The 19,571-nt window shown below is 43.4% G+C and overlaps 1 protein-coding gene across 1 annotated transcript; it reads right to left on the bottom strand.

The window, feature by feature from the left end:
- Nucleotides 1-154: 154 nt before the first annotated feature.
- Nucleotides 155-2,117, bottom strand: ndr1 (nodal-related 1). The gene is made up of 3 exons (XM_064964587.1): nt 1,823-2,117; nt 522-1,288; nt 155-363 (listed from the first exon to the last, which is right to left on the bottom strand). Exons 1-3 carry the CDS (start codon nt 2,115-2,117, stop codon nt 211-213), a joined length of 1,215 nt encoding a protein of 404 aa, XP_064820659.1. The 3' UTR covers nt 155-210.
- Nucleotides 2,118-19,571: the final 17,454 nt, after the last annotated feature.

Raw genomic sequence — 19,571 nt, 5'->3', positions numbered from 1 at the left:
ATCACATCCATATAGTTTAGCATGGCTGAAGGCAGCAGCTGCCCTACTAGAATAGACCTGAACTTTGAGGCTACACTCACAGAGTGAGCACACACATTTGCACCTCAACTGTCTTTGTGAGGCCTGTAAGGTCAAGCAGAAACTGGTACAGAGTGTTGTTCTCTGGGAAGGAAAGTGCCTATGGGGTGCTCATGTTGGCAGACACGCTGATCAGTGGCAGCCACACTCGTCCACCACCATGCCCTGAAAGTGCTGCATCAGCACCTCGCTGTTTTCGTAATACAACATGGACAGAGGGGCCAGGCGGGTGGGCACACAGGACGGGCACGGGACCCGGTCTGAGCGGTGAAGCTTCAGTAGACTCTGGAAAGAGAAGAAAAAGACATGTTAGTACAAGTGAACTCACACACAAACAGGAAATCATACAATATTGTAATAGGAAACAAATCAATGGCACTATTTTAAATCTATTTCAAACATGTACATTTTCAGCAGTGATAATGTAATGTTGGTAGTCTTACCTGCATGTAAGCATGGTTGGTGGGGGTGACGGTCTCGTCCACTGGGGTAGGGCAGCTGCCCTCACAGCGGTAGGCGTTATAGCGCTTGGGGTAAAGAATCCACTCGCTCCAGCCTATCTGGTCAAAGTCCACCCACATGTCTACCTTCTTGCACAGCGGGCCCTTCCTCTCCTCCGTTTGGGCCACGCCAGAGGCCACCCCAGCCACTCCTGCTCTCTGGTGAAGCCGGTGCCTCTTCCTGCGCCGGGCTCCCTTTCCTCCCTCTACGCTGACAGCAGGGCCAGCTCCAGCTCGCTCCCGGTCCAGAGTGACGTACTTGGAATGTTCAGCGGTGCGGATGAGGGTGGGGGCCCTCTTCTTTGTCTGGTGCTTGGAGAAGACCACCATCATGACCCGGTCGGCTGTGGGGTGCAGGACACTCTCCAGACCCTTCTCTCTCTCTGCCCTTCCCTCTTCATGGCCAGGTGCAGAGCCTCCCTGGTGCAGCCAGTAGTAGCGGAGCAGGGTGGTGACGTTGAACACCCTCCAGTTGGATGTGGCGGTCAGGGAGCTGGGCTCTGCCCTCAGGCATCCCAGGAAGAGGCTCTCTGGGCATGGCGGGCTGGAGCAGCGGCCACTCTGGGAGTGGTACAAGTCCACAGTGACATGCTCAGAGGCAGAGAAGGTAGGCAGGCGGATCCGCAGCTCGGAGCGCTTGATGTTGTCACTTGCAGAGATGGAGGACGCATCAAAGGTGACAGACCACCTCCCACCGCTCTGGTGACAACCTGGAGAGATAACATAGAAAATATTTGAGCAAAGCAGACAGCAGACACAGATTATGAAAGTGTGCAAGCATGTCTCTCACCTCTGTGACTATCAGACTGTCCCATTCATTAAATCAATCACAGATAGAGTCAATTATTTTATTGTTGCCCACAGACAGCTTTCACACGCCATCTTTTGACATGCAATGAGCAGTTAACAAAGTAGAATGTTGTTACTGTCGCATTGTGTATTGCTCCGTTCCTGACACACTTCTAACAGCCTGGGTCTAGTACGCGCTAAAGTGCCATAGCCTAGAGGCTCTTCACAATACGCATTGTACAAGGTTCCCATGCTAAAAAAAATTGCGAAGCACATAGGCACAAAGTAATCAAAACGCGCTATAGTAGCCTAAAAATCACTCTTTATTGAATAAATGTAACTGAGAGTGAAATCGATTATTATAATGAACTAATAGTTACATCATTACATTGCGTTTAATTAGTGTGCCCAATTGAATTGGTGCTTAAAAAGTGTTGCAAAATAAAGATACTCACTTTTGGCTACCAGACTGAGTACAGAGTCAGAATCGTGAAGACGGGAGATGTCCTCACTCTTGGTCGGGGCGGCGCTGACAGATGGCGGCGCCCTGAATGTGTCTCCCTCCAGCAGAATCCGGTAGAGCTGCATCATGTAGAGTGGGAACCTGATGGAGTGATGAACATGGTCCCTGTGACCGCCACTACTTCTGTGGAAGAAAGCCTCACGGTTCCCAGGGATATTCTCCGCTCCAACCACAGAGCACAAATCCACCAGAAGCACAGAAAATATAGCCAGGGTGAGTCCTTCCATAATTCGAAATTAGTTAATCCAAGGTAGTATTCTCCTGTAAATCCAAATCAGTAAAGCTCTTGTGCTGAGACAGACAGATGGGATAGAGCTCCTTCTCCCAGCTTGTCCAGTTGAGAACACCTCAGGTGAAATATGCTGTCCACTGGAGTAAGACCTATTATAACAACCCTGTGTCTTTCTTTGCATATTCTGTCATGCCACTTTTGAAGTGACGGCGTGATCAACCCGAGAAGAGATAGCTCAAAGGGTTAAAACTGTCCATGTGGTTGTGTATCGAAACCAACGGCTCTTTTGAGTGGGAAACGTGAAAATTTGAATACTTCTGCGTTGAGTTTTGTAAATTAGAGATCTCTTTGATAAGGAACCGCGACAATTAGTTAAACAGATTAGAAATTGAACATTGCACTTTGATTAATGGGGACTAAACAACACGCGAGTTAATCACTCCATGCCACTTTTATTAGATGACGCGTCATAAAAGAAAGTCATCTCTTTTTCACCTAGTTAGGAAATCGAGAAAATTTACAACAATTTACCCAACTTCTCTTTTCGAAAATAAAATGTCAGGGCGCAGAGTTATGGCCTACACTAGGCGTACAATACGATAGGCTAATTATAACCACAGTATTTCTAACCTATTTTATCCCATCACAGATAAAAATGTATGGTCCTCGCATGACAATAAGACTGATCAGTGTTATCAACATTATAATCTCACTTTCACTGTAGCTTTCAGTTTTTCTTGCACGTTACAATGAAATGCGAGTGACAAAATGTAATTGGTCTATTTATTTTAGTAGGCTTGGTCTATTTAGTCTCATTGTGTTAGGTATCTCTTGGCGCTTGTCTTTATAGGCCTAGATGTGATTTGGCTATATGATTGATTCTCTCTGAAGAGGTACTACTAGCCTTACCATTCGTTAGGCCGGAGCAAGGAGTCTGGGTAGCTAGGCAACTAGGCTATAGGGATCTGCACTGTACAGAAATCTTCATAGACCCTATCTAGCCTACTTATTTCTTAGATTAATCTGAAGAACGACACAACAAAGTATGCGAACTATTTGATGAAAAAAGGTGTGTAAGAAATGTAATCAAAAGGTTTATGATGACGTTGCACGATATTTGGCCGGGCTTGCAATTTTATGTGCTTTCAAAAGATCTTCAAAAGATGCTTGAACTCGCCGACCATAAAAATAAATAAATCATTATGCCTATAGAAAAGCTTTAATTAGAACGTAATTGCAACAACACTATGGTATATGCTAATTGTGCAGCGCTGATTGGGAAAAAAACAACAATTAATTCAATAGCTGGTTAGGCTACATTTTATTTGTACTTAGTTTATTCAAAATGTATGCATTTCATGGATATAATGTCACCTTTAAAAATTATGTTTTATCCTTAACGTTTGGCATATAGTCCTGATAAAAAAATCATTAAAATTACAAATATCTTGTAACTTATCAACAAATAACTTATCTTGTGTTGGACTATATTTAATCAATGATCAAATCAACAATCTGCAATATGTGCTAGGCTACTGTTCAGTGGACAATAAAAAACAATTATTCATGGTCAATAAAAACAAATTCTAGGCCTAATTGTGATACAGGTATAGACCGAGCCAAGGATACTTAATATGAGCTCAATAAATCATGTTAAATCAGTTTTGTGAGTTGTATGGTGAGAGGCTATTGTTTCACCCATAGGCCCACCTCACACACAGGCATGCATGTAAGCAACACCTTGATCATCTATTATCGGATCTATCCAGCAGGGGGCAATGTGTGGCTATGAGTCAACAACAATCTAATGAGCAGTCATCCACAGCCTGTGTGTGTATTACTGCAGCCTGTGTGTGATGTTCTGTAATTTTGCACTCTTTTCTCCATAAACTGAAATCACAGTTCAGTTCATATTGGAATCGGGCTCGTGCGGTGGAGGAGCTCTTGGTTGGCTACACTCAACCTTGTCTCAGGGTAGTAGGTTGGTGGTTTTCTGCATATCCCTCTAGTGTTGTGTGGGCTGTGCTTTGGCAAAGTGGGTAGGGTTATATCCTGCCTGGTTGGCCCTTTCGAGGGTATCATCGGACGGGGCCACAGTGTCTCCCGACCCCTTCTGTCTCAGCCTCCAGTATCTATGCTGCAATAGTGTGTCAGGGGGCTAGAGTCAGTCTGTTATATCTGGTGTAATTCTCCTGTCTTATCTGGTGTCCTGTGTGAATTTAAGTTAGCTCCCTCTAATTCTCTCTCCCTCTCCCGGAGGACCTGAGCCCTAGGACCATGCCTCAGGACTACCTGGCCTGATGACTCCTTGCTGTCGCCAGTCCACCTGGTCGTGCTACTGTTCCAGTTTCAACTGTTCTGCCGGCGGCTATGGAACCCTGACCTGTTCACCGGACGTGCTACCTTGACCCAGACCTGCTGTTTTCTACTCTCACTCTCTGCTTTCTCGAAACCTGAATGCTTGGCTATGAAAAGCCAACTGACATTTACTCCTGAGGTGCTGACCTGTTGCACCCTACAACCACTGTGATTATTATTATTTGACCCTGCTGGTCATCTTGGCTATGTACTGTTATAATCTCCTCCCGGCACAGCCAGAAGACAACTGGCCACCCCTCAGAACATGGTTCCTCTCTAGGTTTCTTCCTAGGTTCCTGCCTTTCTAGGGAGTTTGTCCTAGCCACCCTGCTTCTACATCTGCATTGCTTGCTGTTTGGGGTTTTAGCCTGGGTTTCTGTATTGCACTTTGTGTCATCTGCTGATGTAAACAGGGCTTTATAAATACATTTCAATTTTGATTAATTTTCATGAAGCATTACTAATCCTCTATAATTTAGAGGGAGATAGAGAGTGTATGTGTGTGTTCATTGGAAGGAGTGAGGGGCCCAGGGTATTATGAAAGCTGCTACAGTGCTATAATATGCGCTGGTAAACTGACCAACACTTATTGAAAACGGGTTACATTTCCATCGACAGAACCAGTTATGGTGGTGGTGGGTGTGGGCTAGGCTATAAAATATTAAAGGGCTTTCCTGTGGCCCCTGCTTCAACAGAATAATAGGGATAATTATCTACTGAGCAGAGAGGAGCAGTCAATTGAAACTGGGCCCTTTGATAGGAACTTCAATTCAGTTAGATCGCTGTTTGATTAAGAATCAGTTGGGAGGGAGTGGTGTGTGTTTGTTGTGTGTCTTTAGATTTTATTTAAATAAGAGTATGTAAACTGAGTATACAAAACATTAGGAACACCTTCCTAATATTGAGTTGCACCCCCCTCTTTTGCCATCAGAAGAGCCTCAAAAATCCTTAGAAATCCTTCTTTAACCTGTCTCCTCCCATTTATTTACCCTGATTGAAGTGACATCAATAAGGGATCATGGCTTTAACCTGGATTCACCTGGTCAGTCTATGTCGTGGAAAGAGCAGGTGTTCCTATTGTTTTGTACGCTCAGTGTATCATATTCATGACTATAATTAATTGTTCCTCTATTGAGTAACTGAGCTAATATCACTAGGTGCCCCACTGTCACGATTCTGTAGTGAGCTGAGATGACAGAGCTGAGACATGTTCACTACATGTACATCCTCAACCCCAGAGAACAAACTCACTGGGCACACCACTTCATTTCAACATGGAGAATTGGGTAATATTTTGTTGGTACGTTGAATGAGATTACAACCTATTTTCACACACTCAAAAATACAGTCAAAGTTAGTTGAATTCCCAATGTGTTATGACTATGCTTTCAACTATCTAAAAAGCAAAAACAAATTCCAATGAAAAATCTATGTGTCACCCCCTGACCTTAGAGATCCTTTTTATGTCTCTATTTGGTTTGGTCATGGTGTGATTTGGGGTGGGTATTCTATGTTCTTTCGTTCTATTATTTGTATTTCTATGTTTTGGCCTGGTAGGGTTCTCAATCAGGGACAGCTGTCTATCGTTGTCTCTGATTGAGAACCATACTTAGGCAGCCCTTTTTCCCACCTGTCTTTGTGGGTAGTTAACTTTGTTTGTGGCATTTAGCCCTTAAGCGGCACGTTTGTAGTGGTTTTTGTAGGCGTCATTTCTAATAAAAAAGGAATATGTACGTTCACCACGCTGCACCTTGGTCCTCTTCTTCAGATGCCTGTGACACTGTCTGATTTTTGGTTTAGTTGTCACTTAAATGTGATATCACTGCGCTTTCAACAATTTAAAAACACAACAAAGTCAAAATCTGAATATAATGTTAGATATTTTGTTTATTTATACAATTGAATGTGTTATCACTGTGGTTCATCTAATAGCACAACCAAATGATCTGGATTGCAATTGAGATAATTTAGGTACAAGTGGTCAATGCCGTTTGAGATTCTGCAAAGATTATTATAGCATTTGTGAAGATCTCCACAGTCCTACGACATTTGCAAGCTATGTTGAAAATGCACACTTTCAATGATTACATAAGACATTTATTGTTACAGTAACCTCAATGTGGCCAGGGATGTGTTACTCATTTGAAAGTTGAGTAAATACTGTTACATTAGTTTGTCAGCCTTAACTTTAGGCGGACACATATCTAAAGCTAAGCAGGACGGGGCTTGGTTAAAAACCTGGATGGGAGACCAAAGGGTAGCTGTAGAAAGTTCAACTCTCCAGTCGGAGGTGCTGCCCTGCCTACTGTTTTTTTCTCATAGTGGATATTCTGTTGAAGATCTGACGTTGTTTCAAAAGTACAAATTCAACATATTTTATACAAGGCTCGTCAATGTTGAAAATTGCTTACCCTGGTGACATAATCCTGTCGTTGAAATTTCACCATCATAACAACAGTTTACATTGATGACTTTTATCAAATGTCACAATACATTGACAAATTACATTGAAACAACATTGATATAACCAGTTTGTGCCCAGTGGGAAGTATCTTTCTTTGCCTCAGAAAAGTTAGAAGAGTTCTCTGTATGTAGTTTCTCTGTATGCAGAACTCTGTATGAGTTCTGCAAGCTTTGCGAGACTCCCAGAAATGTTTCTGAAAGTTTTCTGAACTATTCCAGTCTTGTTAGTCCTGCCAATTGCCTTTACTTTTAATGAGTCAACAACCTTTTACGGCGTCACCCATAATCCACAGCCCCCAGGCTGTACAATTTGCATTTATATTGATGCAAGGAATATGATGATTGTAGCAGTAGCATAGCTGATAGTGTCTGCAGTCTTGCCAAAGTCTGATAGGTGGTGTTTGGAGTGTCTTGGAGCTTCTTGGGGACACTGGTCGGAATCAAAACATGTTTTTCTCACTTGTTGATCTATTTGGAGGGCTTTTGATGAAAATCTCATGGCCATTAGAGCAACCACGATCAGCCGTGTGCTTAGCAACCACGATCAGCCGTGTGCTTAGCAACCACGATCAGCCCTGTGCTTAGCAACCACGATCAGCCCTGTGCTTAGCAACCACGATCAGCCGTGTGCTTAGTGTATCTCTTTCTAGACGGCTAACAATGTTCTGAACAAACTAGTCTGACATGAGTCATGTTATGCCAATCTCGTTTATGCTTAACTTAGTCATATCCAGGCCCCAAGATATTAAATGATATGATGGTATAATTTAATATGATGGTATGTCCACATATCTGTGACATCACAGACTTTTGTTTTTCACTCATTCATTTAATTTGTATTTTTTTCAAAGTGAGTAAGTTGAAATAAATTATCCCAACCAACCCTGCTTGGTGATCATTTATATTGGCTGTGTATTTATAGGAAAGGTTCCCAATAATAGACGAGGGGTCTATTGTAATTGTCCAGGTGGGTTGGACCTAGAGAGCAGAGACAGTTCAGAGAAAACACAGCAGGACTGTGTAAATCTCAAGGAGGAAATTGCAGGGAAAGGATATGTGTTAGAAGCACTGTTTCACAGGAAATAGGTGTTTTTCTCTTTCAGTACATCCTGATTCATAGGGACCATCAGTATTGGTAAAAACAAGTATTTGACAGATGGTATTGTAAGGGAACTGTATAATTTCTTTGTATTCTTTTTAAATATATATTTCAAATACAAAACAGATGAAAATGAATTATGTCTTTGTATATCATGCTGCTCTCCAAACTACTGCTGGTTAGAAGTTGATCCATAGTGGATCTATGGTAAAGCAGTCCTATCGGTGCAGAGACGTTCTCATCTCCCTGGCACTGTCTGTATCAGATCAGTCAAGGTCATCACATGGATCATTAATACCTGCATTAAACAATGTTCTGATCTGGAGCCACACGTTCCAGTGATATAGCCAAGCGGAGCAGGGGCACCTTAAGACCTGTCAACTCCTGGTGAATTTGCTGCTGGGAAGGACTGGCATGAGATAGATGCCTCTGCTATTGCCTGTCACTGTGACCATGAGAGGGTCCTCTCTCACACCCTGGGGCTCTCAGGCTGCCATCTGAGGGGACACTGTTGGAATGGTTGTTTATGAGAGGGATTTTGAGGACTGTAAGATTTGATGAAATGTGATAAGGTGTGTGTATGTGTGTGTGTTTGAGCATCTTTTTGGACTTGTATGTGCAACAATGTGGTCAGGTGCACATTAGTTTGTATTGTTGGGTTCTGAGAATATGAAAATATACCTATTCATGTCACTGATGGAGTGCTGAGGTTTAGAGGGTCTACACCAGAAGTTAATGGTTATAGGAGGAAGGTATATAGTGTGTGCAACTGAGCTTGGAATGTGTTGAGTGCAGGGAAGCGATTACATGTGGCAGGAATTGATGAAGGGAGAGAGCCGTGGATTAGTGATGGAGGGGGGTTGAGGTCAGGTCACCTTAATGGAGAAAGAGAAGTTTATGGCCCATATCACTAGTGTCCTGCAGTAAAGAACACTGTTTGTACAGATGGGTAGGAGGAGACTCAGCCTAGGAGAAAGGGTTAAATATCAGTGCTTGTATGAAATGTATTTTGTCTGAATCCAGCTGTATCAACCCTTTGGGAAGAATTAAACTTGGTCAAGCTTTTCTGGTGTCCGTAAGTAATTTACTCTGAAAATTAGAACCCAACAGTATGTACAGTTGAAGTCGGAAGTTTACATACACTTAGGTTGGAGTCATTAAAACTAGTTTTTCAACCACTCCACAAATTTCTTGTTAACAAACTATAGTTGGGCAAGTCGGTTAGGACATCTACTTTCTGCATGACAAGTAATTTTACCAACAATTGTTACAGACAGATTGTTACAGACACTTATAATTCACTGTATCACAATTCCAGTGGGTCAGATGTTTACATACACTAAGTTGACTGTGCCTTTAAACAGCTTTGAAAATTACAGAAAATATGTCATGGCTTTAGAAGCTTCTGATAGGCTAATTGATATCATTTGAGTCAATTGGAGGTGTACCTGTGGATGTTTTTAACGCCTACCTTCAAACTCAGTGCCTCTTAGCTTGACATCATGAGAAAATCAAAAGAAATCAGCCAAGACCTCACAAAACAAATTGTAGACCTCCACAAGTCTGGTTCATCCAATTTCCAAACGCCTGAAGGTACCACGTTCATCTGTACAAACAATAGTACGCAAGTATAAACACCTTGGGACCACGCAGCCATCATACCACTCAGGAAGGAGACACGTTCTGTCTGCTAGAGATGAACGTACTTTGGTGTGAAAAGTGCAATCAATCCCAGAACAACAGCAAAGGACCTTGTGAAGATGCTGGAGGAAACAGGTACAAAGTATCTATATCCACAGTAAAACAAGTCCTACATTGACATAACCTGAAAGGCCGCTCAGCAAGGAAGAAGGCGTTGCTCCAAAACCGCCATAAAAAAAAGCCAGACTACGGTTTACAACTGCACATGGGGACAAAGATCGTAATTTTTGAAGAAATGTCCTCTGGTCTGATGAAACAAAATAAGAACTGTTTGGCCATAATGACCATCGTTATGCTTGGAGGAAAAAGGGGGAGGCTTGCAAGCCGAAGAACACCATTCCAACCGTGAAGCACAGGGCTGGCAGAATCATGTTATGGGGGTGCCTAGCTGCAGGAGGGACTGGTGCACTTTGCAAAATAGATGGCATCATGAGGTAGGAAAATGATGTGGATATATTGAAGGAACATCTCAAGACATCAGTCAGGAAGTTAATGCTTGGTTGCAAATGGGTTTTCCAAATGGACAATGACCCAAAGCAAACTTCCAAAGTTGTGGCAAAATGGCTTCAGGACAACAAAGTCAAGGTACTGGAGTGGCCATCACAAAGCCCTGACCTCAATCCTATAGAAAATTTGTGGGCTGAACTGAAAAAGCGTGTGCGAGCAAGAAGGCCTACAAACCTGACTCGGTTACACTCAAGTTAAACCATTTAAAGGCAATGCTACCAAATACTATTTGAGTGTATATAAACTTCTGACCCACCAGGAATGTGACGAAAGAAATTCAACCTGAAATAAATAATCCTCTACTATTATTCTACCATGGGGCAGCAGGGTAGCCTAGTGGTTAGAGTGTTGGACTAGTAACCGGAAGGTTGCAAGTTCAAACCCCCAAGCTGACAAGGTACAAATCTGTCATTCTGCCTCTGAACAGGCAGTTAACCCACTGTTCCTAGGCCGCCATTGAAAATAAGAATTTGTTCTTAACTGACTTGCCTAGTTAAAAAAAGAAAACATTTCATATTCTTAAAATAAAGTGGTGATCCTAACAGGGAATTTTTACTAGGATTAAATATCAGGACTTGTGAAAAACTGAGTTTAAATGTATTTGGCTAAGGTGTATGTAACCTTCAGACTTCAACTGTATGTGTAGGTCTCACTCCAGTAGATTTTAATCTCTCACACTGAACCTTGATCTGACCACAACTGCCCACCCCTCCAGCACCACTACAACACCCCTGGGCCCTCCTCTCTTTGCTTGTCAAAGTAATGGACATCCCTAAACACACACACTTTCAGAAAAACAGCTAACATGACTGCATCAGGCCAGCTGACCCTGGACAACCACACACCCATTATGGTTTAGCTCAACATCCACTTGATAATGCTTTCTCTCTCTCTTGTAGTGTGGGGCTAATTGACATAATGGGAGCACACTCCCATGTGTCTGTGCTTTCAGACTCTTTTTAATGGCAGTTTGCCATGCAGACAGTACGGTATAGTCACCCTGGTAAACAAGCACCACCACTCCCTGGGATTCCCTCTTTGAATCTCTTTGATCTGACTTTCTAGTTGTAAGAGCTCTCATAATATGAGTCCTATCTGATTCCTGATTCTCAGCAGCACCTTTTGTAGATAACTCTCATTGAGATTTGAATCACTAGAGATGTTTGCCAATGGGTCGCTATGCGCTGCACTGTGTTGTATGGACCAGAAAATATTAGTGATTTGATTTGGAAGATCTTCATTTACTTTATTTCCTATTTATCCACACCTTTGAGAATTTTGCTGATCTCCTACTATTTGTTTTGGGAGATGTAATGTCTGTTAAGGTGTCTTTCCTGTTGAATCTATGATGAAGAGCTCCGTGAGACTGTGTTAGGTTCATGTAACAGAGAGAACTGGTGGCTGACAGTGATACATGCATTTTCAAGACATCGCCATGGGAGACAGATGAACATGAATAAAAATGTCAGCGCTATGACATTTACGATGATGAAGATAGATGATCTCACCTCTTCTACTCATCTATTTTTCAGTCGCTCAAAAAGGGAAAAAGATTTGTGACCTCCGAGCTAGGAACTTCACAAGCCAAGGTTGAAAAAGATTGTTTGCTGTCAGTTGAAAAGGGGTCCGTGATGCGTATGTCTAGAAGTATTGTTGAAAGTTTTTCTGTGTATGTCAATCTGGGTTATGTCTGATTTGCCCTTTTCGCACCATGTTTTGAGGTTAGGCAAGGTACCCAATTTCAGTGCATTTATGGTGTAGACAAATGCATGGTGTAGTTTTTGAAACACAAAAGATACACTATATATACAAAAGTATGTAGACACCCCTTCAAATTAGTGGATTCAGCTATTTCAGTCACACATTGCTGACAGGTGTATAAAATTGAACACACAGCCATGCAATCTTCATAGACAAACATTGGCAGTAGAATGACCTTCCTGAACAGCTCAGTGACTTTCAACGTGGCACCGTCATAGAATACCACCTTTCTAACAAGTCAGATCATCAAATTTCTGTCATGCTAGATCTGCCACAGTCAACTGTAAGTGTTGTTATTGTGAAGTGGAAAGGTCTGGAAGTGTTAGGCCATAGAAGCTCACAGAATGGGACCGCTGAGTGCCGAAGCGCGTAGCGTGTAAAAATGGTCTGTCCTCGGTTGCAACACTCACTACCTAGTCCCGAACTGCCTCTAGAAGCAATGTCAGTACAAGAACTGTTTGTTGGGAGCTTAATGAAATGGGATTTCATTGCAGAGAAGCAACACACAAACCTAAGATTACCGTGCACAATGCCAAGCGTCGGCTGGAGTGGTGTGAAGATCGAAGACTCTGGAGTAGTGGAAACGCACTCACTGGAGTGATGAGTCATGTTTCACCATCTGGCAGTCCGACGGACGAATCTGGGTTTGGTGGATCCTAGAAGAACACTACCTGCCACAATGCAAACTGTATCTACTGGAAAGCCTTACCAGAAGATTGGAAGCTGTTATAGGTGTATGCAACCATAATTTGCAGCCAGTCAAACTCCATTCAAGAACTGAACCAGAGTCTTTCCACAGAGGCTTTCCACAAAGTTCCTCCAGTTTTACAGTTGAAACGGTTTAAAAATGCAATGCTTTACGAAGGCTTAACAAGAAGGATGGCAGAAGATAAACAGCAGTATTACGTCACTATTTTCCAACAATGAGGCCGAACTGCATAATTTCCTGTTTTACCACCAACAAAGAAGTAGCACAGCATAGCACATGTTAAGCTGAGGCAAAAACAAAACGGCCACTGGATGGTGCCAAATCAAAAGGCGCTTGGCCAAAAGAATAGAAGACAGAATACTCCCCATCTGGCATCTGAAAGAGGCCACTATTAATTAATGTTACACACATACCTCAAAGACTAGCAACCTCTTAGTCATCTTTGGCTAAAAGGAGTATGACCTCTGAGACGGGTCCCAGGAATTTCTTGGTGGTCCCCTGAGCAATAATCTTGAGTTCCACTTTGCGCACCTGCACTGATGCCAACCTCTGCATTTGTTAGTCTGTCCCGCCGTGTGTTCTGTGGGCATGTAGTGCCACTGCTCCGGGAGTGTTGATTGACAGATGCATTGGACTCTGCTGTGAACATACACATAGAAGAGTTTAGTCTCATTGTATATGCATCTATCCTATGACTACTTTACTGTCGCAATAATAGTTAACGTTGTTTGGTTTGAGGCCTATTTTGTCTAGGATGAGCTCTGCCATTTCCACTGCCAACACTGCTCCACATAGTTCCAGGTGGGGTAGGGTAGGCTCCGATTGAGGAGTTAACTTTGCTTTTCCCAAAAACTCACTTCACTTTGTCCGTATTCATCAGTGGCTGATTTACACAACTGCACCGATGTCCTTGTTGGAAGCATCTGAAAACATACATAACTCTGTGTGTTTCACCTTTGAGAGGGAGTTCTTAGTGCACTGTAGGTGCGTGGGATATGGAGCTACTTCAGATCCTGTAGTGAGTCCCTCTTCTTTTCTTTCAGATGAATGTAGCTCTGACATGGAGTGAGGAAGGAGGGCCGTCCATTCTCCAAAACATTCGTTTTGAAGCTGTTCACGATTGGCTTGTGTGCGTTTTCCAGGCATACTTCGCCTACTAGGACCCAGCCGAAGTCGAGTCTCTGAGCAAAGGGGGCATCGTGTGGTCCATTGATTTGCTGTATCACTTTATGCACTCTGACAATTTCTTTCCCAAACAACAGAAGGATCTAGGCACTTTGATCAACCTCTGGAATCAAATTAAATCACATTTTATTAGTCAAATACGCATGGTTAGCAGATGCGAGTGTAGTGAAATGCTTGTGCTTCTAGTTCCGACTATGTAGTAATATCTAACAAGTAATCTAACAAATTCACACCAACTACCTTACACACACAAATATGCACAAATGTAAAGGGCTGAATAAGAATATGTACATATAAATATATGGATGAGCGATGGCGTGAGGCAAAGGCATGATGCAGTAGATGATGTAGAATACAGTATATACATACATGTCGATATGGAATGAGTAATGTAGGATATGTAAACGTTATTAAAGTGGTATTATTTAAAGTAACTAGTGATACCTTTATTAAGTCTGTTTATTTAAGTGGACAGAAATTTTAGTCTGTATGTTGGCAGGAGCCTCTCTATGTTAGTGATGGCCGTTTAGTAGTCTGACGGCCTTGAGATAGAAGCTGTTTTTCAGTCTCTCGGTCCCAGTTTTGATGCACCTGTACTGACCTCACCTTCTGGATGGTAGCGGGGTGAACAGGCAGTGGCTCGGGTGGTTGTTGTCCTTGATGATCTTTTTGGCCTTCCTATGGCATCGGGTGCTGTAGGTGTCCAGGAGGGTGGGATGTTTGTCCCCAGTAATGCGTTGGGCAGACCGCACCACCCACTGGAGAGCTTTGCGGTTGTGGGAGGTGCAGTTTCCATACCAGGCGGTGATACAGCCTGACAGGATGCTCTCAATTGTGCATCTGTAAAAGTTTGTGAGGGTTTTAGATGTTAAGCCAAATTTCTTCAGCCTCCTGAGGTTGAAGAGGCGCTGTTGCGCCTTCTTCACCACACTGTCTGTATGGGTGGACCATTTCAGTTTGTTAGTGATGTGTACACCAAGGAACATGAAGCTTTCCACCTTCTCTACTGCGATCCCATCGATGTAGATAGGGGGGTGCTCCCTCTGCTCTTTCCTGAAGACCACCATCATCTCCTTAGCTTTGTTGGTGTTGAGTGAGAGGTTATTTTCCTGGCATCACACTCCGAGAGCCCTCACCTCCTCCCTGTAGGCTCTCATGGCTGGGTGGCCACAGACTTGAGGTGAGCGTGGTCAAGGGCTACCTCTGGGGTTGGTATTCCTGATCTGTTATTGAGGATCTCATTGCATTCGATGAGTGAAGGAAAGGCTAGGCTTATCCCTCCATTTACTGCCTTGATCTGGAAGCTGTCCGCCTTTCCTTCTGTTGTTTCCATGATGCCAGCGCAGGTCCTCAGTGAGTAGGCAGATGGGTTTCCCTGAATACTGAACAGATTGAAGAAGTCTGATCTTTCCAATGAGCAGTTGCTCTGGTCGTCTAGTATAAAGTACAGCTTGAAAGCGCTTTCACATTGCCCCTTGGGTTATACGCTCACGAGGCAAATCTTTGACCATGAACGGACCCTTACCACATGCCTCAGTACGTTGGGAGCTGATTGCCGGTGCATTGGTTGGGTTTCCTTCCCCCTCCCTGCCATTCTCAGACTGGTCCAGTGGGCAGGGCCTGGATGCATTGTTATGCTGTGCCATTCGCTTTCACACTCTTTGTATTTCAATGCTATGGTGCAGTCTTTTGCCAGGTGGGAGGATGAAGCACAGAAATTGAAGCATATTTCCTTCTCTTTGAGAAAGGCCTTGCACTCATCGATGAATCATTTGCATTTTCTGAGCAGATGTGGTCTATTGTGGATGGAGTCATCTCCTTTATTTTCTGTGGTTACTGTGTTGGGGTCAGCAGCAGTGGCAACGTCCATTTTGTGTACAGGTATAGGTGTTCTCGTGTTCCTCATGACTGGGTACTCGCTTCTCGCAGGTCCACTGCCGCCACTATTAGAAAGGGCAAGGCTCAGGTCGTTTCTAGTTCTTGCTTCATTGCATATGAACTTTGAAAAGAAGGAGAATGGAGGAAAGCACTGGTTGTTTTCGTTTTTGTACTTTGAATCATGGGAAATCCATCTTTCCTGAAGGCCGTGTGGCAGTTTTTCCATTATGGGGCTGATACCACGGGCGGTGTCCAGGTCAGTTAGCGCAGCTCCATCTTCTTTTGCAGACAGAACTTCCATCAGGAGATATCCAGGTTCTATTAGCTTGGAATAGTCTTTGCTAAAGATTCTGGGGAAGCTGTCCAACTTCTTAAAGAGTTCAGTTTCTATGACTACTGATGAGCCATAACACTGCTTCAGTCTGTCCCAGGACTTTTTCAGGGCTGCACGTTGACGTGCACTGAGCGGACCCTCTTTACATGTTGTGATGACTCCTTACCCAGCCATTTTGTTAGCAGATTCAGGTCCTCACTAGCGGTGAGGTCCAGGCCCTTGGTAGCATTGTTGAATAAGGAATGCCATGCCCTAAAGCTCTCAGGCTCGTCATCAAACTGTATGAGTCCTGTGTTTACCAAGTCATGACATGCTAGATATTTATCAAGTTAGGAGCTTGAGTCTGGTCTCCTATAGCTGTGTTTTGCTTAGGGGTTTAGTAAATTCATTTGATTGGACATGATTTGGAAAGGTACACGGCTGTCTATATAAGGTCCCACAGTTGACAGTGCATGTCAGAGCAAAAACCAAGCCATGAGGTCAAAGGAATTGTCCTTAGAGCACCAAGACAGGATCGTGTCAAAGCACAGATCTGGGGAAGGGTACCAAAAAGCTGGCCGTCCGGCCAAACTGAGCAATCAGGGGAGAAGGGCCTCGGTCAGAGAGATGACCAAGAAGACGATGGTCACTCTGACAGAGCTCCAGAGTTCCTCTGTGGAGATGGGAGAACCTTCCAGAAGGACAAACATCTCTGCAGCACTCCACTAATCAGGTCATTGTGGTAGAGTGTCAAGACGGAAGCCACTCCCCAGTAAGAAACACATGACACCCCACTTGGAGTTTGCCAAAAGGCACCTAAAGACTCTCAGACCATGAGAAACAAGATTCTCTGGTCTGATGAAACCAAGATTAAACTCTCAGGCCTGAATGCCAAGCGTCACATCTGGAGGAAACCTGGCACGATCCCTACGGTGAAGCATGGTGGTGGCAAAATCATGCTGTGGAGATGTTTTTCAGCTGCAGGGACTGGGAGACTAGTCAGGATCGAGACAAAGATTAAAGGAGAAAAGTACAGAGAGATCCTTGATAAAAACCTGCTCCAGAGCTCTCAGGACCTCAGACTGTGGGCAAAGGTTCACCGTCCAACAGGACAACATCCCTAAGCACAAGACAACGCAGAAGTGCCTTCGGAACAGGTCTCTGAATGTCCTTCAGTGGCCCAGCCAGAACCCGGACTTAAACCTGATAGAACATCTCTGGAGAGACGTAAAAATAGCTATGCAACAACGCTCCCCATCCAACCTGACAGAGCTTGAGTGGCTCTGCAGAGAAGAATGGGAGAAACTCCCCAAATACAGGTGTGCCAAGCTTGTAGCTTCATACCCAAGAAGACTTGAGGTTACAATCACTGCCAAAGGTGCTTCAACAAAGTACTGAGTAAAGGGTCTGAATACAGTACTTATTACTTATTAATACATTTGCAAACATTTCTAAAAAGCCATTTTTTGCTTTGTCATTATCGGGTATTGTGTGTAAATTGATTGAAAAACAACAACATTTAATCACTTTTAGAATAAGGCTGTAACCTAACAAAAATGTGGAAAAAGTCAAGGGGTCTGAATACTTTCCGAAGGCACTCTACATCACTCTTTTCCAACAATGAGGCTGAACTGCATAATTTCCTATTTCCTGTTTTACCACCAACAAAGAAGTAGCACAGCATAGTGACAGGGGTGGGCAGATCGGGATTTCAAAATTCAACAGAGGGACACATTTTTGGGGGTGCAATTGTTTGTTAAAATCAATTGCTGTTTGCCTACTGAGTGGCGCAGCAGTCTAAGGCACAGTATCACGGTGCTTGAGGTGTCATTACAGACTCGGGTTCGATCCCAGGCTGGCCGTGACTGGGAGACCCATGAGGCGGTGCACAATTGGCCCAGCATCGTCCAGGTTAGGAGAGGATTTGGCCGTCCGAGATTTCTTTGTCCCATCGCCCTCTAGCGACTCCTGTTGGGGGCCCGGGCATATGCATGCTGATGCGGTCGCCTGGTGTACAGTGTTTCCTCCGACACATTGGTTTAAGCAGGTATTGTGTCAAGAAGCAGTGCGGCTTGGCTGTTTCGGGGGACAAGCGGCTCTCGACCTTCGCCTCTCCCGAGTCTGTACGGGAGTTGCAGCAATGGGTCAAGATTGTAACTACCAGTTGGATACCATGAAATGATGTCTCGCGGGCCAGATTGAAGTACTCAGCGGGCTGTACTTTGGCCCCTTGGCATAGTACATGTTAGCTGCAGCTACACAAAATAGCCACTGGATGGCGCCAAATCAAAAGGCATTTGGCCAAAAGAATAAAACGCAGAATAATGCCCATGATTTTGGAATTAGATATTTGACGAGGAGGTGTACACGTACTTTTGGTCATGAAGTATATCATAGATAAGACTAGCTTTACCTTAAGTACAGTACAATACTGGAAGAATGGACTGTGTAGTGAGGGGGATAGGTGGAACATTAGTGGAACCTCTGGAGAAACCTCTCAGTATGTGTAACTTGTGACACTTTGTCTTTTGTGTGTATTTTGTATTTATTTACAATATTTTATGTACACTCTGCTATTTCCCTGTTTTGCCTTCTTGCCAGGTCGCCCTCTCAAAAAGGTTTTGAACCTCATTGTATCTTACCTGGTTACCTTACCTGTTTAAATAAAACATTACACAAACTACTACATGAATCATCACTTCCCACCTGTTTGTAAAAGCTTTGTATCTGAAGAGTGCCATATGAAGTGTAAACAGAGCAAGCATATATTTCTTTGTATAACTAGGCAAGCCAGTTAAGAACAAATTCTTATTTTACAATGACAGTCTACCGGGGAACAGCAGGCTAACTAACTGCCTTGTTCAGGGGCAGAACAGTCAGCTTGGGGATTTGATCCAACAACCTTTTGGTTACTGGCCCAATGCTCTAGGCTACCTGGCACCCCATATACTAGTAATCTAGAGTTCTAACCTCCTCTGAGCTTCTAAAGATGAAAGGACCCAGCCTATTTTCAAAACCAAGAGATGTATATTTCATTCAAACACTCTATCCAACCCAAATAGAGGAGCTTCCTTCTGAAAAATTGTCCCCTTCAGCAAACTTTATTTATCTGTTATTTGTTTAGGTATCTACAGCCTACCCTTTGTGGTGATCATCAAATACTATATATCCACATTCATTTTCAATTTGTGTGTGTGTCTGTGTGTTCTGTATGTGTGTGTGCGTACAAGTGTGTTCGACGGAGAGATCACCACAGAGATTTGTCCCTCAATAAAATGACCAGCCACTGGGGCAGCACATCGTAAGACTTTTCCAGTAGAGTAAAGTAACGATATAATATTATTTTTGTGTCATCTCATGGGCTTTTGATATCATTCACAGCATGCCTGATAATAATGACTTCTGCATTTAGAAAAAGACAAATACTGTAGAGATGTAGGCCTAGACCTCAAATCTTGCCATTGTTTGAAATGCA

This window comes from Oncorhynchus masou, unplaced genomic scaffold (genome assembly GCF_036934945.1).
Source record: "Oncorhynchus masou masou isolate Uvic2021 unplaced genomic scaffold, UVic_Omas_1.1 unplaced_scaffold_2___fragment_4___debris, whole genome shotgun sequence".
In the NCBI taxonomy this organism is placed as follows: Eukaryota; Metazoa; Chordata; class Actinopteri; order Salmoniformes; family Salmonidae; genus Oncorhynchus; species Oncorhynchus masou.
Note: the sequence above shows the minus strand (reverse complement) of the source record. Positions and strands in the feature narration are given on the sequence as shown.

Bases quoted from the DNA above. Each gene is read 5' to 3' on its own strand.
- ndr1 (XM_064964587.1), bottom strand. From the start codon at position 2,117: ATGGAAGGACTCACCCTGGCTATATTTTCTGTGCTTCTGGTGGATTTG. The intron at 1,289-1,822 runs GTGAGTATCTTT...TTATCTCTCCAG, and splicing joins ACTCAGTCTGGTAGCCAAAA to GTTGTCACCAGAGCGGTGGG. The intron at 364-521 runs GTAAGACTACCA...TTCTCTTTCCAG, and splicing joins CCAACCATGCTTACATGCAG to AGTCTACTGAAGCTTCACCG.